Source organism: Acinonyx jubatus, chromosome F2 (genome assembly GCF_027475565.1).
Source record: "Acinonyx jubatus isolate Ajub_Pintada_27869175 chromosome F2, VMU_Ajub_asm_v1.0, whole genome shotgun sequence".
NCBI lineage: Eukaryota > Metazoa > Chordata > Mammalia > Carnivora > Felidae > Acinonyx > Acinonyx jubatus.
The window spans coordinates 2,805,878-2,827,599 of NC_069394.1; the positions used below are offsets into that span (position 1 = coordinate 2,805,878).

Sequence of the window (21,722 nt, forward strand, 5' to 3'; positions counted from 1 at the left end):
GTCTTTTTTTTTTTAATTTCTCCCAGAGAGAGTGCGTGCATGTGTGCGTGTGAGTGGGTGAGGAGTCAGGGGGAGGGAGCGAGAATTCCTTTTTTTTTTTTTTTAATAATTTATTGTCAAGTTGGCTAACATACAGTGCGTAAAGTGTGCTCTTGGTTTTGGGGTAGGTTCCTGTGGTTCATCACTTACATGCAACATCCAGGGCTCATCCCAACAAGCGCCCTCCTCAAAGCCCATCACCCACTCTCCCCTCTCCCCCGCCCCCCCATCAACGCTCAGTTTGTTCTCTGTATTTAAGAGTCTCATGGTTTGTCTCCCTCCCTCTCTGTTTGTAACTATTTTTCCCCTTCCCCTCCCCATGGTCTTTTCAGTTTCTCAGGATCCACCTGAGTGAAAACATGGTATCTGTCTTTCTCCAACTGACTTATTTCACTCAGCATAATACCCTCCAGTTCCATCCACGTTGCTACAAAAGGCCAGATTTCATTCTTTCTCATGGCCAAGTAGTATTCCGTTGTGTATATAAACCACAGCTTCTGTATCCATCCGTCAGTTGATGGACATTTAGGCTCTTTCCATAATTTGGCTGTTGTTGAAAGTGCTGCCCCTATGCATCAGCACTCCTGTATCCCTTAGGTAAATTCCTAGCAGTGCTATTGGTGGGTTGTAGGGTAGTTCTTAATTTTTTTAAAATTTTTTGAGGAAGCTCCACAGTTTTCCAGAGCGGCTGCACCAGTTTGCATTCCCACCAGCAGTGCAAGAGGGTTCCCACTGAGAGAGAGAATTCCAAGCAGGCTCCACACTGAACTCAGAGCCCAACTCGGGGCTCAATCCCACGACCCTGAGATCCTGACCTGAGCAGAAATCAAGAGTCAGACACTCAACTGACTAAGCCCCCCAGGTGCCCTGATAGTTTTGTCCTTCTGGTCCAATCTTCTAATTATTTATTTTTGCCTTCATGCAGTTGGCCAGGACGTGACGTGCGGTGTCAAATGGGGGGTCGAAAGTGTGCGTCCTTACCCTGTCCCCCGTCTTAGAGGGGAGGGGAGTAGCCAGATGGCCACCATCAGGTATGACGTCTGCGGCAGGTTCCCGAGGGTGCTATCAGTCTGAGGAAGTTCCCTTTCAGTTTGCCAGCATATTTATCGTGAATGGCAATTTTATTGTGTCCGTTTCTTCCGGCATCTGTGGAGATGATGGTTGTGGCTTTTCTCCTTTATTCTGCTAACGTGGAGTTTACAGATGATTTTCAAGTGTTAAATTAACGTTGCATCTCTGGATGCACTTGGTCATGCTGTATTATCCTTCTAAAATGTTGCCGGATTCAGTTCGCTAATATTTTGTTCAGAAAGTTTGCATCCATGGTTGAGGGGAACTGATCTGTAATTTTATTTTTGTCAGATTCTAGTACAGGGTCACACTGGTCTCGTAAGTGAATCAGGAAGTGCTCTCTATCCTGAGACATTTCTGTGGGATTTCAATATTCCATCCTTAAGAGTTTGTTAGATTCACCAACGAAATCCACAAGGCCTGGGGTTTTCTGAGTGGGAAGGATTTTGACTAAAGTCAATTTCCTTAGTAGATGTAGGACTGTTAATATTATTTTTAAATGATTATTTTGAGAAAAAGAGAGCGCATGGGGGATGGGGGAGAGAGAGAATGAATCCCAAGCAGGCTCCACAATGTCAGTGCAGAGCTCTATAAGAGGCTCCATCCCAAAGAACCAGGAGATCATGACCGGAGCTAAAATCGAGACACGTAAGCAACTGTGCCCTCGGGGCTCCCAGGGCTGTTTTCTATTTTTTGCGCTGGTTTCATGAAGGTGTTTCTCAAGAAATGTGTATATCGAATCAACTTTGTTGCCATAAAGTTGCTGATGGTACCGTGTTGGTGTCTGTCAGTGAGATCATCCTTTCATGATGTTGATAATTTGCCCCTTTTTTCGTGGTTGGTTTTACTAGACTTTACCAGTTACTTTACAGAACCAACTTTTGGCTTTGTTGATTCTGTTTTTCATTTCATTGATTTTGGTCTTATCTTTGTTATTTCCCTCCTTTACTTATTTTGGATTAAATATGGAGGTTTAATTGTAAACCTTTCTTCTAGTAGAGGCATTTGGGGGCGCCCGGGTGGCTCAGTCGGTTAAGCACCTGACCCTTGGTTTCGGCTCAGGTCATGATCTCACAGTTCATGGGATCGAGCCCCACATCGGGCCCTGTGCTGAAAGCATGGATCCTGCTTGGGATTCTGCCTCCCTCTCTCTGCCCCTGCCTCGCTCATGTGCGCACACACACTCTCTCAACGTGAATAAACAAGCTTTAAAGAAAAAGAATAAATTACAAAGCCCTTAAAAAAAAAATAGAGGCATTTAAAGCTTATAGCTTTTCTAAGGACTGCTTTAACTGCATCCCACAAATTTAGTATTTTCTAATTTCCTTTGTGATACTGTTGACCCATAGGTTATTTGGAAGTAATTTTTAATTTGCAACATAATTTCAATTTGGGGATTTTTAGGCAATTACTGCTGTTGATTTCCAGTTTAAGTTTTGGTATGGTCTGAGAACATATTCTGTAAGATTTAAATTTTTTCACTTATTTTATGGTCCAGCACATGGTCTAGCTTGGTGAACACTCCATGTGCACCTGAAAAGAAGGGATATTCTGCTATTGTGAGGGGTAACGTATAATGCCAGGTCTCGCTGGTGGACGGTGGGGAATGTTCTATGTGCTTGTCAATGTTTTGTCCACTGGTTCTGTCACTTACCGAAGAGAAGGGTGTTAACGTCTCCCAACTACCGTGGACGTGACCATCTCCTCCTATGGTTCCTCCACGTTTCCCTCAAGGGTCTCGAATCTCCATTAAGTGCTCTCAAGGATTATTACATGTATGAATTAATAATGGCATCACTATGAACTGAGTTGCCTTTTCAGCACCACGCACACAGTGTCTGTACCTTGAGTTGGAGGCTGTTTTGCCGGACACGCATGGCGGTATGCACCCCACCCCCGCCCACTGCCCCCGGGCTCTTCTCCCGGGTGTTTGTATGGTTAACGTGCATCTCTTGTAGATGATGTGCCTGGTGGTCTCTTGTGTCTTCCCTTCTTCTAAGGACACCTGTCACTGTATTTAGGGCCCTCCTTGCCTAAGCCAGGATGACCTCATCTGGAGATCTCCAGGGCCACCCCCACAGCCTCTGGGGGCAGGGCCTCAGAAAGGGCCGCTGCTCAGCCTACTTCAGCCACTGTTGCATCTTTACAAGCTCTTTCTGAATATTTTCACAAGAGCCCGGCAAGCAGCCTGGGTGGATATTCCCTGGGCTGTTCTGGGCCCAGCAGCGGAATGCCCTTCACAGCCACCAAACCAACCCAGCATGAAGGAATGCCCTCCGCTTTATAGGGGGCCGGCCCCGTGGCCTCACCCAGGGCCTCGGGCCCCCTCTCTAGTCCAGGGCACAGAAACCCAGAGCTCTGGAGTCCCTGTGCGCGCTTGGGGTCACATACAGCTGAGCGGCGGCTCACAGATGAGCCTCTCTGCCTCACCTCCTGGGGGCCCCGTGGCGTTGCTGTAAGAAATACAAACGCTTCCAGGCACTGGAGACAGCAGGGCAACTCTGCCTGGCTTTCTATCCACACCCTCCTCAGCCACGGGGAGAAAGCACCCCTTCGTCTTCCTAAGGGATCTTCTAGGAATGGACAGAAGTCATGCACTTTAATTCAGACGTTACGATCACATCCAGTACCAAGGCTGTATTTGAGAGCAGCCGGTGAGTTCACATCTTCGGAGAACAAATCACCAAGACCAGTGATCATCTTTAACTTCAGCAGTAAGTTAAAGTGGGGCAAGACTTGGTCGGCGTTGTGGAGCCGTGCCAGCACCCAAAAGCAAGCTTTCTCTCCCGCTGTCTGAAATCCAGCTGGAGAGCTGAAGCTGTAATAGACTGGCTTCTAGTACAAGATAAACACTTTTTTGGTACCAGCTGAATTCAGGTTCCTGAAGCCAAGGCAAGGAAGGCATTGTCTGCTGAATGAATTCCAGCTCATTTGGGGCTCTCGCACGACACCTCAGTCATCGTGGACCCTCTTCAGGTCACCGAGGAAATACCGAAGGCATAAAGCGCCCTTTCCATTTCAACAAGCCCCACTGGCCACTCTATCACTGTCAAGTAAGACCTTGGAAATTATCACCAACAATAAAGGAAATGAAACGCCTGCATTAGAACAACTTGATGGGCGCTCGGAATTAACAGCAAATCCAAAGGGGTCCTGTCTTATTTCACAGATCTCTCCCACCGGTTAATGTTGGATAAAGAACGAAAACAAGACCTCAGTCTTTAATAAAGGAATTTACTGTTGACAAGGTGAAAACGCCTGGTCACGTGTGGACGGACATTAAATAATTCATGTGTGTTTCTGACAGGATTTGACCGCAATCTTCCATGTGTTTGCAAAAGCAGAATTCAACCTCCCACGCTTTGTTTATGGCCGAGTCTTCCTTCTGGACGTCGGGACCGCACCCCCTTCGTAAGCATAGTCATGGGGGCATGAGCCCACCTGGCTGTTCTCTGTACCACATTCCCAGAGCACCCCAAAATCTGGGTCAGTGGTCTGGACCTTGCAAAACGCTTAGGTCCCGTAGACCCAGCCCAGGGCCTGGTCAAAGTTTTCGTCTGGAGATCCTGTAGATGCTACCAGAACTTGGCCAGAGACCCTCTGAGACCTCCCGGGGTGAGTGAGGTCCAGCACAGTGTCTGATTCCAAAAACCCAGGGCAGAGTTCAGCAGGCCCCTCCGCGGCTGAGCTCGTGGTGGGTCCACAGGGGACAGGCCACGGGCCCTCACACGGTGCATCAGGCGGGTTCCCCTCCTCAGCCCATAACCATACCAGAGCCCTCCCTGCTGGACCCTGAGAGAATGAAATCTCAATGTTATAGTACAAACGTATAAAAGGTCTTTTTCTGCAAATGTGTAGTTATTTAGAGCTAATGAGATCATCTTCGGTTAAATAATAAAGCACCTACTACAGACATGTCTGGCGTGCACTCCACATGCAGACAGGTGAAACGTACGTTAAGGTAAATGACGGCAACTTCACCGGAAGACGAGGTTGTGTGTGCTATTTTAGACGAAAGTTTTCGTCTGTGATCTTTGGTAGAAAAGTTTCTCTAGGTTTCTTCATTATAAGAATTTCGCCTTAAATCCAGATCCTGCCTCAGTGAGCCCAACCCCTGTGCGCACACCTTCATCGCGTTCTGTCCCCTCCCTGTCCCCTCTTGGGTCACCTGCTCTGATGGGGAAAGCAAGGGCAGGCACAAATCCGTTCAACCACAAAGCAGTCATTTAAAAAACACCTCCTCTCGTGAACTTTTCTGGCAACAAGAAGCCAACTGAAGGCCGTAGGTCTCCTGTAAGCCTGATGCTTAAAATGTATTCATTGAATGAAGTAGAGAAGGCAGAACCAGAGAAATGAGGTCTGCAGGTCGTATGTGATCTGGCTAAATCCCTTCCAACCGGAGGCCTCCTCAGGAGGCCGAGGAGCCAAACGGGCACGTGCAGGGGACACGGCGGTGCCCCCGCCCCCAGCCACCTTCTCCAGGGAGCGCCGGCGAGGAGCGGAAGGCACGCGGCCCTCAGAGCACAGCCCGGCTCGGCACGTTCACCCACGTTTACTCGACTTTCCAGATGGCGATCTTCCCCTCCCCGCTGCCCGACCCGCTCAGCACGTATCTGTCCTCTGCCGAGCACAGGGTCTTTACCGCGTCCGTGTGGGCCACCAGCTCCTTTTCCACCGTCTTCCTCTGGGCGTCGATCACATAGATTTTCCCTTTGTACTTCCCCTGTGACCGGCCCGTGCCACCTACCCAGATCTGCCAAGGAGAGACGGAGGGGACGTCGGCCACACGCCGCCGGGCCTGGGCGGGGAGACCCCTGCGCGCCCCCAAATCCAGTCCTTCCCGGACCGGCCTCGAGGGCAGGGCAGGAGCCGGAGGCGGCGGGGCGGGGGGGGGGGGGGGGGGGGGGGGTGCTCCGGGGAGGCGTGGCCCCGGCCGTACCTGCTTCTTCACCCTGATCATGCAGCTGACCTCGGCGCAGTCCTGCAGGTGGACCCGCTGAGGGGGCCGGGCCAGGTCCCTGAGGCTCCAGATGTAGACGCCGTCCAGCCCAGCACACGCCGCCCACAGCTGCTCCTGCTGAAACGGGAATCACAGTGTGGCTGGTGGCCGCGCCCGCTCCGCTGTGCCGCCGGAGGGCGCTGCCGGGACGGGTACCTCGGGGAGGAGCTGGAAACCCAGGAAGGAGGTGCTCGCGTCCTTAGAGTTCTCCTCCACCTTCAGTTCCTGACGAAGAGATCCACCTGTCGTCACGACCACGATGCCGCTACCTGTGCCTGCGGAGCAGAAGAGCCAGCGTGAGGGAAGGCGGGTGCCCCGGGGCCGCCGGAAGGGTCAACCGGCTGCCGCCCGGTGCCGGCTCGGGCACTGGCACGCTGCTCCCAGGACCCCGGTGACCCGTCCGCCCCGCGGCCCCTCCTGAGGCTTTGCAAATGCGGACGTTCCGGGTCTCCTCCTGTCGCTAAAAGGTGCGGCCTGCCCTCACCCTGCCGGCACTTAGAACTATAGGGGACAGCGCCACAGGCCACTAAGTGCTTCCGTTTACGGCTCAAGGAAAAGGTCGTCTTGCAAGCCAAGCGTCTGCACGTCCCGAGACCTGTAGGTCACCAGGCTCCAGGCAGCGGGGAACGTGGAGACACCAGCTGCGGGGCAGCCCCGGACACGGAGGGACGGAAACGCCGCGAAGCCCGTCCTTGTCTTCCGTGCTTCCTGCTCGGCCGCCCGCCCCCGGCGCTGCGGCCACCGGGCCAGCCTCGCACACACGGGGGCAGGAGGGCACAGCAGCCCGTGAGGTGGAACGTGGGAGCGGCCCCGGGCTGTGCCACTCCGGCTTCCCGTCCCCTGCGAGCGGACCACAGGACCCCCGGCACTCGGCCTTGACACACAGGGACCCCTGCCGGCTGTGGCCACCCCAGGACTGGAAGCCCAGCTGAGTGTTCAGTCATGGAAAGTGCGAGCTGCCGTCACATCGCCTTCCTGCTTCTAGGCTCCGTTCGGTGTGGTTTTTCTGAGACCTAATAAGCAAAGCCTCATCCACGGGGAGCCTGACAGCCAGAAACCCTTACCTACTTGGACTGAGCCGTGAGGCCCCAGGACACCTGCTGTTGGCTGGGAGCACCTGGGCTCACCCTGTGGACAGGCACTTCTGTCCCCCTCCCCAGAGCCCTCCTCAGTGCGCTGGACGCGTGGCCCCAGGAAGCGGCCCCGGCAGAATGAGCCCCGGTACGTGAAGCTGGCGTGGACAGAAGAGGCTGCCGTCACCAACGCTCAGCGCGCCAAGGACCGTGGCTCTCGAAGGGGAGGGTGGGATTTCTATCTCACTTTTCTTTCTGAAGTTTATTTTATTTTGAGAGGGAGCAAGGGTGAGCACAAGTGGGGGCGGGGCAGAGACAGAAGGAGAGAGAGAATCCCAGTCGGGCTCTGAGCTGTCAGCATTGAGCCCTTATGGGGCTCGAACTCACAAATAGCAATCATGACCTGAGCCGATATCAAGAGCCGAATACTCCACCAACTGAGCCCCCCAGGCACCCTCTCTAGCTCACTTTTTTTACTATTTATTTTTGAGAGAGACAGAGACAGAGTGAGAGCAGGAGAGGAACAGAGAGAGCGGGAGACACAGAATCCGAAGCAGCTCCAGGCTCCGAGCTGTCAGCACAGAGCCCGATGTGGGACTCAAACCCACGAACCGCAAGATCACGACCTGAGCCGAAGTCGGACGCTCGACCGACTGAGCCACCCAGGCGCCCCTCTAGCTCACTTTACCAACGAAGACACACACTCCAAGAGCCCGTGAGGGACCTGCCGAAAGTGATCAGCTGCCCAGAGACCAAGCCCAGATTTGAACCCGGACGTGCCTACCTGAAGGCCACAGCCTGAGCCACGGGTGCGCCAGCAACCTCAAGGTACAAACGTCCGCCTGCAGGTGTGGGACTGGGGTCTACTCCCCACCTAGGAGATGACCTGGGCACACGGCGTGGGCTGCTTCCCCTGCGGCCCCGGGGGTAGACACGAAGGTCTCACATGGTGCTCCTGGGCTAGAACATTCCGGCCCCTCAGGCTCACGATCTTCCAGGTTCCGCCTCCGTGCACACAGATGTCCCGAGTTTACACAGACACGGACACCGGCCCGGCATGTGCACTGGTAACACGTGGTGAGCGACCCAGACTTCTGCTTGTGACTCTCGTTCAGGGACAACACTTTCTAGGCACGTGCTCTCTGTTGCCTCAAGAAACTCTGCGTTTGTCTTGTACTTTTCTCGTCGCTGTTAAATAGGAAAATTGCTTACCGCGTTCAGTTGACTTGGAAGGTAAAAGGGATCCTGTCCTTAGAGCAAAGCTATCTGTCCTCACTCTAATCTGTTACCTCCCTCCCTGCATTTAACAGGCACCTTTTAGCCCAAGGTCTGGTCAGCTCTGAGCCCAAAATGCATCCAGGGGTGGGTGGTGCACGCGTGCGCGCGCACACACGCACACACACACACACACACACACACACACACGACAGCCTGTGGAGATCAGCGAGAGCTGAGGCCTACGATCCTCGAAAGAAAAGAAACGCCAGGTTTTCCCTAAAGATACCTCCCGGTTCTTTGTGGGACGCCGAGGAAAGGTGTTCTAGCGTATGCTGCAGTCCGCCATGGCCGAGGGCACGGCTAAGCTGCCAGTGTGGCCGGAAAGAGAGGGAACACCCCCCAACGAGGGAACCCAAACATCTATGTAAAAATTCTTAGAACCTTGGCCTGGGAAGAGACCTACTTCAGCGCTGTAGCTTATCTAGCTGGGAAGGCCCGGTGTGTGTGCCTCGGGCATTTCCCTGAGACCCTCAAAGAGCCATGCGTATAAAATAAAGACTACGCCAGAACGAGGCGTTATGTACTCTAGGAATAAGGTCAAAACTGCAATATATCGACCAAAGAAAAACCTAAAAGGAAGCCTCTACACAGGCTCAAGATGATGGGCCAGTCATTTAGCGACCTTCCAGGATAAAATAATGCTCTTTAAAGGCGGCTTTAACCCAGTGTCTCTTTGATGTGTCATCCACAACACCCAGGACACAACAAAGTCCCTCTACACCCCAAGCATGAAGGCAGCCCTACAACTCAGTAGAAAAGCCGTGAACGGAAGCAGACCCACAGATGCCCGGGGACCCGGCAGAGAAGGACTTCTGCCTGCAAACAAATGTCATAACTTCCAGGAAAGTATAAAGAGGACGCATGGGCACAAAGAATGTAGAAGAGAAATGCAGGTTCTTTAAAAATGTAAAATACATGAATCTCTTGGACTGAAATGAAAAGTTGCCTGACAGGTTCAACAGCAGACAGGACAGAGGAAGCTTTAGGTCTTAACCGAACTAAAGCTGAGAAAAACATGAAAGAAGTACAGCCTGAGACAGGTGGGGTGTTATCGAATGGTCTAATGCGTATATTAGAATATACGTCTTATATTCCAATATAATTCTAGAATGAATACACACACACGTATGTATATAAACAGAATCCCAGGGGCGCCTGGGTGGCTTATCGGTTAAGCACCCGACTTTGGCTCAGGTCATAATCTCGCCGTTTGTGAGTTTGAGCCCTGCCTCAGGCTCTCTGCTGTCAGCCTGGAACCGGCTTTGCATCCTCTCTCTCTCTCAAAAATAAACATTAAAAAAAAAGTTAGGATCTCAGAAGACATGGAGAAAGAGAAGGGATAAAGGAGATACTCGAAGAGATAACGGTTCCAAGTCTCCCCCACTGAATGTAAAGAGCAAGCAAGACAGCGTAGCCTCCCGCCTGAGCACAGCGTAGCCCAACTCCCGAAAGCAAAGAACGGCCCGCCAGCAGCCACAGGCAGGTCGTTTCGGCAGAACAGCAGCAGCGACGGTGGACTTCTCATCAGGAACAGACAGGGCTACGCAAAACTGGAAAGAGACCGCTAGAGTGTGTGGAAAAGATCGGTCTGTTTACAGCCGACTCCGGCCATGAGAAACACTAAGGGGAATGATGCCAGAGGCAAACCAGGCACGAAGCTCCCCTGAAATGGTGACCGTACAGGCCAACACCAGGGGGTGCGTAAACAAAAATGTTAACGATATTTTCTGAGCTTTATCCCGACGGCAGCATTAAAATACTGCTCTTAACAGCGACAGCCAAAGGGGCGGGAGGAGGTAAATGGTCATACTCGCGTGAGCTGCGTACGTGATACGTGGAGGGGGGTCCTGGTTGCTTCGGGCCGGCTGTGACAGGTAAGCCTGCCGGTTGCAGTTCTTAGAGCAACCGCTAAAAGGTAAAGCAAAACGCAGAAAATGTGGCGCTAAAAAGAAAAACTGAATGTAAGGAGTTCTCGTTTCCCGCGTCCTTTTCGACGGAGCGACAAAGACAGAAGGGGCAGTGGGGCACGGAAAGGCGCGAAGACGACAGAAGCCTCGTGCGCAAGCCTGCTCACGGCACCGCAGGTGCGCAGACTGACGAGCCCACGTCTCTGCAGGGACGACACGCGCGGCAGACGAGCACGCGGCTGGGAAAGGCAGGCGGCCCCACGAGGGTGGTTACGGTACCAAACCCAACACGTTTTGTGGGGACGCGGAGGGATCACAACTGGCACACACCGCGGGCGGGGACGTAAGGTGGGGCGGCAGCTTCCAAGGGGAGTCCGACGCTTTCTCCGAGGGGTAAACGTGGGGTCAACCCGAGCCCGCGCGCTGACACACAGAGACAGGGCCACAGAGGGCTCCCGGAAGCCGCAGACACGGGAGGCGGCAGGCAGCTGAAGACGCGTGAGGCAGAGCAGACCGGCCGCAGGCCGTCCTGGGGTTCCCTCCCCCCGGAGCAGGGCTCTGGGCCCCTCGTGGGGGCAGAGGCTGAGGACTTACAGCACCACAGACAGTCGTCGTGCAGGCGGATGGACGAAAGCCCGCCACCCGGCAGCTGGAGCCTGCTGGTCACGCGCAGGGAGCTCACATTCCAGGCCAGGACCGTCCCGTCCGTGCTGCACGAATACACCTTGCTGGGGGTGCGAACACACGGGTGTGAAACACTTGACACGGAAGCCAACGAAGTTACCATTAGATAAAGGTCCACAGCATGCACGGTGATTCTCGCCCAAGCAAACGCTGCCCGTGTCGCGGGAACGATTAGCAAGGGGCTAACCGATCCCGCAGGAGAAGACGGTTTGCGGAGGAGGCCGGTCCTCGCCCGTCGGTGTTTGCTGCCGGCTCCGCAGACCCTAACGTGGCGGCTGAGTGAAATCTCGCCCCTTACGCAGGACGTGCCGTCCCGGCCCCCTCCCCTCGTGATAGCGGCTGAGGTTCTGGGCGGCACCTGCTGCTCTCTGAGCCGGGCCTGAGGACAGACGGCACCCCGAAACTAAGGGACAGGGCAGCAGGGGAGGGCGGCATGGAGGACGGCAGCAGACAAGCTTCAGGGCCGTGGGCCCTGGGCCCAGGTGGTGAAGCAAGTGACCGTAAATGAGGACCTACTGTGTGCCGGGCCCTGTTCTAGGCACAGGACACACGGCAAAGAGCAGAACACGGGTGCCTGCCTTCGCGCTGACGTTCTTAGTATGGTAAAGACAGCGAATAAGTGAAGCAAAAGTGTTAGGAGTCGGACTGCACCCCCCCAGCCAAGGGCCACCACGAACCCCCAGGGCCTCAGAACGCGGCACTACTTGCAAACAGGGCCTCTACGGGAGTATTCAAGCGACAGTTAACAGGATGGGCCCTGATCCGCTATGCCGGGCATCCTCATCAGGGAGATTTGGACTCGGAAAACACCGTGTGAAGACAGACGGGATGCTGTGTCCGCAAGCCAAAGACTTGGGGCAGACCGACAGCCACTGAGGACAGGCGAGGAAGTGGCCGCCTGAGCCCCACGCTCACCCCGGAGCTGGCCCACAGCAGAGACCCGCGCCTCTGGACTCAGGGCCAGACACAGACGAGAACGTCACGCGACTTTGCTCAGGACAGGCCGGCCCAAGGCAGTCGCCACGGCGACCGCGGACCCTTCCCCCTAGGGACTCCCGGCCCTCCCCGCCCGGGAGCCAAGCGGCCCCTTCTCCCGGCAGGGCCCGGCCGTACCTGGGCGCCCCGCTCTGGACAGCGAAGCCCGTGACCCCGGAGCGGTGGTCCGTGAGCTGCTTGTTGCAGGACATGCTGTGGACGTTGATGATGTAGATGACGGAGTCCTCTGAGCCGACCCACACCTGGCTCTGCTCCGCCATCGCCATGCAGTTCTGACAGCGGGCGGAGAACGCGTCACGAATACTGGCCCCTCTCGTTACTCCCAGGAGCTCTGTCCTACCCACTCCCCGCAAGCCCCGAACCTCCGCCCCTGGGGGGGGACCCGGGGTTCGGTTCCCACGAGCCCTGGCCATGTTTCTGTCTGCCGATCAGTACGTAAACTTGTTATGTGTTCAAAGTGCTTCTGTCTAAAGACATCTGATTTTTGGTGCGCCTGGGTGGCTCGGTCGGTTAAGTGGCGGACCTCGGCTCAGGTCATGATCTCGCAGTCTGTGAGTTCGAGCCCCGTGTCGGGCTCTGTGCTGACAGCTCAGAGCCTGGAGCCTGTTTCAGATTCTGTGTCTCCCTCTGACCCTCCCCTGTTCATGCTCTGTCTCTCTCTGTCTCAAAAATAAATAAACGTTAAAAAAAAAAATTTTTTTTAAAAGACATCTGATTTTTTACCCGGTGCTGACTCATTAACACCGGACTCCTGGCCAAGTATGCTTCAGCTCGTGCTTGAGCGCAGCTCACCTACTGCCTGACTCTCACGAAGGCTCATCACGGCCTTCTTGGGCTTAGGGACACTGGACAGCACCCCAGCTCTACACCGGGGGCCATTTTAAGCAGCAAAAATCACCATTACAACACGAGAATGCAAAACCGTGGCACTAAATAGGCCGCATAGAGGGCCCTTGTGTCCAGCAGGGGCTGAAACAAGACACAGCATCCACCGGCTTGACCTCGGCTGGGAACGCACACCAACAGCTCCTTCCTCCCCCCCCCCCCCCCCCCCCCCCCCCCCCCGCACGTGTGCGTCTGCGGATAACCGTGAAAATGCTGTATTTGTTTCAGGGTTAAAATAAACTCTAGCAAGCAGGTGAATTTGCAAACATGGAATGTGCAAATAATGAGGACTGACTAGACTAATCACAAACACAACTGCCCACGGTTTTCCGTCCTGTAGCGAGACAGGGTTCTCTGGGTTTCCGGCCTAGAAAAGTCAACAACCAATGGTAATTTATAGATGTTTTTGTGTAACTTTGTTTTCTAAGTTTTTTTTAATTTGGTTTTGAGAGAGAGAGAGAGAGAGAGAGAGAGAGAGATGGTGCAAGTGGGGGAGGGGCAGAGCGAGAGGGAGACCCAGAATCCAAAGCAGGCTCCAGGCTCTGAGCTGTCAGCACAGAGCCCGATGCGGGGCTCGAACCTGTAAACCGTGAGATCACGATCTGAGCCAAAGTCAGACGCTTAACCAACTGAGCCACCCAGATGCCCCTGTATAACTTATTAAAAAAAAATGCTCATTTCTTTTTGAGAGGGGAAGGAGCAGAGGGAGACGGGGACAGAGGATTCGAAGTGGGCTCTGTGCTGACAGCAGAGACCAATGTGGGGCTCAAACTCATGAACCTTGAGATCGTGACCTGAGCTGAAGTCAGACGCTGAACCCACTGAGCCACCCGGGTGCCCTGTTTTTGGAGACTTGGAAATTAGAAATTGAGGACTGACACACTGGAGAGACCCACAGGTCGCAGAAACACGTGAAACAGAGCTGTGCTTATGCGAGCATCTCAACCCATCCAACCACGTCACTCAAAGGCGTTCCTGACGCCTTCCTGACTTGCAGTTTCCCGAGCCGCTTCACTTTCCACTTGAGGACGGTCTCTCCTGTGTTCATCCGTGACACGTGCAACCCTCTCCGGGCAACCGAACGCAGATTTCCAAATACAAGTAGGCTTCCGAGTAAACCTGGCATCGTGGTGGACGGGGTGAGACCAGATCTGACCCCAGGCACAGTGAGTGTGGACGGTGGTTCATTGCTCCTCCTCTTGAAGTCCGAAGAAAGAGTTTCTAAAAAACTGCTAGCTTTAATTTTACCGACAAATAGCCCCATAAATTAGAAAAGGAAGCCCGCTTACTAATTTCAGAAATGATCATTTGGAAAAAGCCCTTTCTTTTGAGGCATCTCCCTGAGAACTGGTATAATTTTAGTAAAATGTCTTTCTTTCGCGGCCCAAAGATACCTCAGGTGGCCTGCTCTGAACTGCAACGTCCAGAGGTGGGAGCACTTTCTTGAGATAATTACCCAAGTTTCTTTGTGTTCAACAGCAAAGAAAATCTCGGTGAGACGAGGACAGTGTTTTCACGTATGTAACTGGGAGAATTTACTGCTTTACTTGTTACGTGCCCTGACTGGGGACAGCAAAGATGGCCTCACAAGGCGGCCTTTCGATTTGATTGTAACTAGGATTTTAAGTTATTCTATTCCTTAAAAAGTCTTTGAAACGCACATAACTAAGAATCACAATGAAAAAATTAAACTTAGAATAAAAACGGGGGTTCTCGGGACGCTCAGTTGGTTGCGTGTCTGACTCGATTTCGGCTCAGGTCATGACCCCAGGGTCGTGGGATCGAGCCCTGCACTGGGCTCTGCTGAAGATCCTCTTTGTCTCTCCCTCCCTCTGCCCCATCCCCCACTCACACATGCCTTGTCTCTCTCTCAAAAAAACCTAAAGACCTGCTATTGACAATACGGAGTGATGCTGTGGGATACCCTGTCCCACTGCCGGGCCCAGGTGGACTTCTCCGTCTTTGCAGAATCGCAGCTTTGTCTGGAAAAGTGCCGGCCGGCACAGTGCCGTGCTTACTCACCAGCTTAGAAGTGCCCACTCGGAAGCAGTGCTGGTGAATCGTCCAGGAGGAAGCGTCAAACACGATCACTTTGCCCTCACTTAGAGCACACCATAATTTGGGGTGAGCGTCTTCAACTTTTTCTGCCGGGTCTAGATGCCCTGAAGAAGTAAACAACCCAAAGACGTTTTCAAAGGGAAACCCTTGGATGCACGTGCACGTGACTGGTGCCATCACTCGGGCACCGGCGCTGCCCGAGTACCTGCCGAGGGCCAGGCCCACGCCGGGTGCCCCAGACAGGAAGAGAGCACGAGCTTTGGAGCCTGAAGTCTCGGGAGGGAGCCGGCTCCGCCCGGAGAGCCAGAGAGCCGCAGTCGGCAGGGCCGGGCAGGGCCGTCGCTGAAGAAGGGGGTCCCAGGCAGGGGGCAGAGGAGCAGCAGGGGTGCGCCAGGCGTGGAGAGCGGGAAGGGGGTGCGGCGTGGAGAGCCGGGACAGGAGCCGCCGCCTCCGGCCCCACATCCTCACCGGCACCCGGTGGGGCGGGCCCTCCGATGGCCGTACTGAGGGCAAGAAGCTTTTGGGTTTTTGACTGTCCTGTCTTTGCATTTCCCTAACTGCTCGTGAGGCTGCGGCCTTTAAGCGGCCACGTGGGGGCTGTCCTCCGTGGTGAGGTATTACCTCTCTCGCTCGTGTCGTAAAGATGTTTGAGAGCGAGGGAGTGAGCAAGCGTGCGTGTACGTAAGCAGGGGAGGGGCAGAGAGCGAGCAGAGCGAGGATCCCAAGCAGGCTTCTTGCTGTCAGAGCAGAGCCTGACGTGGGGCTCGATCCCACGACCCTGGGATCATGACCTGAGCTGAAGTCAAGCGTCGGGCGCGCAACCAACGGAGCCTCCCCCTCCCCCCTGGCACCCCGGGTCTCTTGCCCATCCCTGAGCTGGGTTGTGCTCCTCTCCCGGATGTGCAGCCACTCTGTGCCCACCCTTGACCCGAGCCCTTGCCAGCGCCCCTCCCACTCTGCGACCACCTGGTTCGCTCCCTCCAAAGTGTCTGTTTACAATTCCATCATCTCAGTAGCGAACTCCACCAGTCTCTTCCTTCACGGCTCGCGTGGACGTACAGTCTCCTTCTCTACCCCAAGGTCACGAACATGCTCTTCTCTGTTCTCTGCTAGAAGCTGGGTGCTGTCTTCGTTTATGTTCGTCAGTGGCTTTCGCGCGTAGGTTTCCATCCACCTGGAACCGACTGTGTGATCTGTCATGCGGTCAAGCTTCGTGTTTTCCACGTGATATGCGACATCCCTGACGTCACATATGGTAAAGACAGTCCTTCCCTCAAACCCCTGCTCTGTCGTATCACCTCTGTCACACGTCAAGGAGACACGAAGGTGTCACTCTTCCTGGGGTATTCGTTCCGCTGGCCCCCTTGGGGAGATACCACCCTACACTGTTCAGTCTCACCAGGGACCAGGATGCTTCGAGGCCAGAGGGCTGGCTCCTTAGCGCTTGGGTAACCAGAGGGGTCCGGAGCCACCGCTAAAGGGTTTACCAGTAGTCCCCTTCTCGACGGGTCCTGACCAGTTTTGTCCCTCCAGCCCCTCGGCACTGGCCACAGCTCTGCTCACTTCCTCGCTTCTGAGATGCCGCTTACAGAACTGGCAGTCGCTCCACAGGAAGAAGGGGCTCCACCATTCTCCGTGGTCGTTTTGTGCTTTGGCCCTTCTAGATGTTCTGGGAGGGACGGCTGGTCTGAACCAGCTAGCCCATCGTGACAGGAAGCCCACAGTCCAGTCGGTTCTGATTTACAGGAAACCGACTTAACTCTAAAAATACTCATTTATCCAAACACCACAATAAAAACTGTCTCGGGCGCCTGGGTGGCTCAGTCGGCTGAGCGTCTGACTCTGGCTCCGGTCATGATCTCACGGTTCGTGGGTCCTGCATCAGGCTCTGTGCCGACAGCTCAGAGCCTGGAGCCTGGTTCAGATGCTGTGTCTCCCTCTCTCTCAAAAGTAAAGGAACATTTAAAAAACAAAAACAAAAAAACCCGTCCCACTGGTCTGCAGTGTTACAGCCAACACGGAGCCTCGACCGGATGAACCTGGTAAGTCTCCAGGGCCCCGAGGTCCAACCACGCTCTGTCCTCCTCCGCGCTCAATGTGTCCCCTTGCTGGGTCTTCAGGACACCCAGTGACGAGATAAACTGTCCTCTCGTGCTGGGAAACTGCTTTGCCGCCGAGCTGCCATCTGCCCTTGGGAACCGGGTGGGCTGGGAGACAGCTGTGGAGCCATAACCGCAAAGGGCGAAGGGGACAGGAGAGCACATCCGTGATGCTCCCTGTCGCTCAGCTCACGCCACGACGAGCTGAAGCAAAGCGCCAGACCACAGGTTCTTTTCTGCCCAGCACGAAGTCCTTTGCTCTCCAACACGTTGCGCCCTCAGAGCGGCCCGCCCCACAGCGCTTTCCAAGTCAGACTTAAGCCAGAGCATTTTCGACGGTTTTGCGCCTGTGACACGACGGCGGTCTGTGTTCAGGCTGAGGCCCCTCGCGGCACGGATTCTCGTCCGTCCTCCGTTGCGCCTCGGCCGGGAGGTCTGCCAGACGCAGGGCCACAGCCTCGCCACATGAAGGGGAACTGTGTTGTCAGGCATTCGGACGGGCAAGGGAAACACGCCTGCAATCTCTAACGCGAGACCCTGGGCGCAGTCCTTCATCACAGTGGAAGCAGGCCCAGGTTAAACGCCCCCAAAAGAAAGGACGTGAGTGGAGGCGCTTTCTAAACTGCAAAGTGCTGCGCCACGTGAGGCATGGCTAGCTGGAGCGGAGCGACCACAACGAGCGACCACATGGGAGCGGAGTCTCTCTGGGGCGCTCGCCCCGGTGGGGTCGCCGTGGCTCCCTGGGGCCTGGCCTTCCCGAGGCGGAGGGCACAAGCAGCCGCCCGGCTTCGCCTCGTCGCCCAGGGCCTCACCCGAACAACTGGACAGACAGCCGCCTGGTCCCCGCTCGCCCTGTTGCGTCCCGTCCCCCCACTTCAGGGCTGACCCCAAAGTGCCGGACACAGAGCAGCCCCGAGCGAGGGCAGGCCTCCTACCGGGCGTGTAGAGCAAGACGTCCACGGCGTGCGGCACGGTCTCTCCCGCCGAAGGGTTTATCTTGTGCTTGAGGGTCTCCGAGGTCGTCTTGGGGACCGCCGCGGGCACTGAAACGCAAGCGCTCGGTTAGTGTCGCGACTCGGCGAGACTGGTGAAACCGCTGTCGTCCCACAGCCCAGACCCTCGGCGGTCTCTGGATGTCGGTTTTGGGGGAGGGCGTCGTAGGCGGGGAAACGGGCACTAGAGCCTCCGCCTCCGGGCGGCCCCTCGCTCTCGCGCTCGTCTGTGTGCCCGCCAGGGGCGGGACAGCGACATAGCTCCCCTCCCGGCCAGGAGGCCGCGCGATCTGGCCTCTGCCCACCCTCAGCCACTATGAGTCACCCAGCAGAGACCCGACTGAAAACATGGCTCGGCGACTGAACGTTCCCAAGACAAAACCAAGCGGCCTCTGGGCCTGGGCGCCGTGGACATCTCGGGCCGCAGCCGCGGCTGCCGTGGGGACCGGCCCGCACACCGCGGGCTCTCCGGCAGCATCGCCGGCCTCACCGGGAGATGCCGGTAGCGCCCCCTCCCAGGGGTGGGGTGCAGGGCGTCGTGACGTGTAATTCCTAGACCCTCCGTCGTGAGGGGACCGCAGGCTCTTAACTGGAGCCCGGGATGGCTGCCTGCGCCTCATCGAGCTTTGCACAAGGGACCCCGAGCCCGGACAACCCGGTCACGGGGGACGGGCTGGCGCCGAGCGAGCTGGCACGTGCTGGGTGCCCCCGTGGCGATGGCGTGCCACCGTCTGTAAAGGAGTCAGAGGCTTTTGCGGAAACTCTTGACGAAGACTCGGCACGAGGTTGGAGTGACATAAACACCTGAAGTGTGGGGTTTGATTCTGTTCCCAATGAAAAACCACAGCGAGCGACCACATCTGCTTCCAGTCGCTCCTGCGGCTCTCGTGGGGACCAGAGCACCCCGACTGCTCCCAGGAAAGGGGGTCCGGGTCACTGAGGGGGTGGGGGCCGGGACACGAGGGGAGGGGGAGAGGGAGGAGGGGGGTTCTGGGACACAGGAGGGGAGGGAGAGGGGGGAGTTTCCGGACACGTTGGGGAGAGGGGGATGTCCTGGGACACAGGGGTGGTTGGGTTGTTTCCGGGATGGAGGAGGGGGAAAGCGGAGTGGGGGGGGGGGGCGGTTCTGGGACATGGAGATTGGTTTCTGGAACCAGGAAGCATCAGAGATCTCACAGTGATGGACGTGGCAGAATAAAAGGTGCCAAAGTGAGATTGTTTTTCCCGGTTTTGCAACATTTAAAAAGCAGTCTCAGGACGCCCGGGTGGCTCAGTCGGTTAAGTGTCGGACTCTCGATTTCAGCTCAGGCCGTGATCTCACAGTTCTGAGACTGAGCCCCGCGTCAGGCTCTGTGCTGACAGCGTGGAGCCTGCTTGGGACCCTCTCTCCCCCCTCTTTCCACCCATCCTCTGCTCAGGTTCTGCCTCTCTCTCTCATGATAAACAAATTTTTAAAAAACAAACAAGAAATCCGGACTCTCCAGCTTGCACACAGGGGATGGGACCACACATGCAAACGAAATCTGTACATGAATGTTCACGACAGCAGCATTTGTAAGAGCCCGATGGTGCAGAAAACCCAGTCAGCTTGATCACAAATGAACACAGCGGTCCATCCACACAGTGGAATATTATTCAGCCACAAAAAGGAGGGAAATCCTGGCACCTGCTATGTGGATACCCTCTGAAAACGCTGTGGTAAATGAGAGAAGCCACTCGTGAAAGGACACGTGTACGTGATGTGCCCGGGACAGGCGAATCCAGACAGAAGCACGTCAGTGGTGGCCCAGGGGCTGGTGGCTGCTAAATGTTACGGGGCTTCCTTTTGGGGTGCCGAAGACGTTCTAAAATTCACTGTGCCGAAACTGGACCGTGAATACCGTGAAACCAGAGATGTGCGCTTCAAGTGAGTAAGGTGCAGGGGTGCCTGGGGGGCTCAGCTGGTCGAGTGTCTGTCTTTGGCTCTGGTCACGATCTCACAGCTCGTGAGTTCGAGCCTCGCGTCGGGCTCTGTGCTGACGGCACGGAACCTGCTCGGGATTCTCTCTCCCTCTCTGTCTGCCTCTCCCCTGCTCACTCTCTGTCTCTCTCATCGTAAACTTAAAAACAAAAACAAAAACTGCACACAAACGGGACTAAAGATCATTTAAAAACATCCCTACTTTGTTCATCTGTTTTCATGTGAATTCTATGCTGTGGCTGACTTGGCCCGCGGCAACTATGCATGTAGTAAAGTGGTCAATTACAGTCTCTCCTTTATATGAATCACGAGACCGTTCTAGGTCATTTAAAAGTTGAAACGAAACAGAAGTAACTCAAACGACAGTTATTCTTACCCACCAGCTGTTTCCTAGACTTCAAAAATCTACTCCCCACCCGTGACCCCCCCAAAAACAGTCCACCACCACACCCTGAATGGCTTCCAGAAAGTGAGAGCCAGATTCACACCTACATACAGGTGATCAGAGACTTCCTACCTGGAGAAACTCACCAAATCAGGGGGACTTGGGGGAGCAGATCTGTACTTCTGGGGGCCTCCGGGCACCGGTCAGCAAAAGGGACCACGCGCTGGGGTGCCTACGGCTCCCCGGGGGCGTGTCCCCGACCACAGAGGATTCCGCCAGCCCCAGGAGCCACTGGAGGGCCTCCTGCTCCGCTCCACCCCACTCACCCGGCCGGTGCAACTAAGAACCATGGCAATGCCCACCCGGTGTCCAGTGGAACCCCGTTCAGGGAGCAAACTGGGAAGAGCCTCCGTGGGTCCCGCTAGGCAAGGAGCTCCCGGGTGAGCTGTTAAGCGACAGCGGGAAAGCAGGAGAATGTGTGGTGCTCAGAAGTAAACTCACAAGTTGCATGAGAGGACAGGGTGAGAAATTAGGGATCGGCCCTAACGTCAAGCAGGTAAGACTACTCAAGGCACGTTCAGGACCCCAGGACCCCAGGACCCCGCCGGATGCGCGCTTGTCTTACTTTCGTTCCGCATCTTATCGAAGTAAGATAACTTGGAGGCAGCGTAAATGGCACCAGGCGACTGCAGCGTGCCAACAACGGCGTCCATCAGCAAGACGTGGGTCAGCGCCTGCTGGATGTACTGAGGGTCCTGCAGAGAAACACGCTCACGTCAACGGTCACGGAAATCACTGACTTTGTGACGTTACGCAAGACGACACTTCTGAAGACGCGTTGTTGTTTCAAGGCGACGGGAACAGTTCGGATTTGGGTCTGATGTGGCACCCCTTTCTGCCTCTCAGGTGCGACAGACACTGCTCGTTTACCCCGGGGGCCGGCAATCGCCTGCCGTGAAGGGCCCGGCCGCTGTGGGCCTTCCAGCCTCTGTCACAACCACTTGGCTCGGTGCTGCAGCTGGAAAGCAGCCACAGGCTGTCATAAACGAGTGGGTGTGGACGTACGCCCATAAAACCTTCCTCAGAGAGACAGCCATGGCCCACGGGCTTCAGTTTGTACCGGTCTGTGCCAAATAAACCAGTGGGCATAAAATCAGACGGCTGGTCCGAAAGTCAGAGCGTTACAACCTCAGAACGGACCCGGCCCTCCTTCCTGCCGCAGACAGAAAGACTCCCTCCGTGTTCACGGTCTCGGCCCCCCACCCCCCCGGTGCCTGGGAGCTTCTCTCACAGAGG

General features: G+C 55.5%; 1 protein-coding gene across 7 annotated transcripts in view; it reads right to left on the reverse strand.

Annotated features, from left to right (window-relative positions):
- Positions 1-5,571: 5,571 nt before the first annotated feature.
- DENND3 (DENN domain containing 3) overlaps positions 5,572-21,722 on the reverse strand; it is a 49,655-nt gene continuing 33,504 nt past the window's right edge. For 2 of the 7 annotated variants that reach the window (XM_027063799.2, XM_027063797.2), the window contains 8 exons: positions 21,052-21,181; positions 18,025-18,132; positions 14,955-15,094; positions 12,165-12,319; positions 10,962-11,095; positions 6,266-6,384; positions 6,050-6,187; positions 5,572-5,863 (listed from right to left, as the gene is read on the reverse strand). In XM_027063799.2, the coding sequence (XP_026919600.1) occupies positions 5,663-5,863; positions 6,050-6,187; positions 6,266-6,384; positions 10,962-11,095; positions 12,165-12,319; positions 14,955-15,094; positions 18,025-18,132; positions 21,052-21,181 (1,125 nt within the window). In that variant the 3' untranslated portion in view covers positions 5,572-5,662. Of the gene's footprint in view, positions 5,864-6,049; positions 6,188-6,265; positions 7,123-10,961; positions 11,096-12,164; positions 12,707-14,954; positions 15,095-18,024; positions 18,133-21,051; positions 21,182-21,722 lie in introns of those variants that run through there. The other 5 variants (XM_027063798.2, XR_008292873.1, XR_003421527.2 and 2 more) reach the window with 5 other exon arrangements.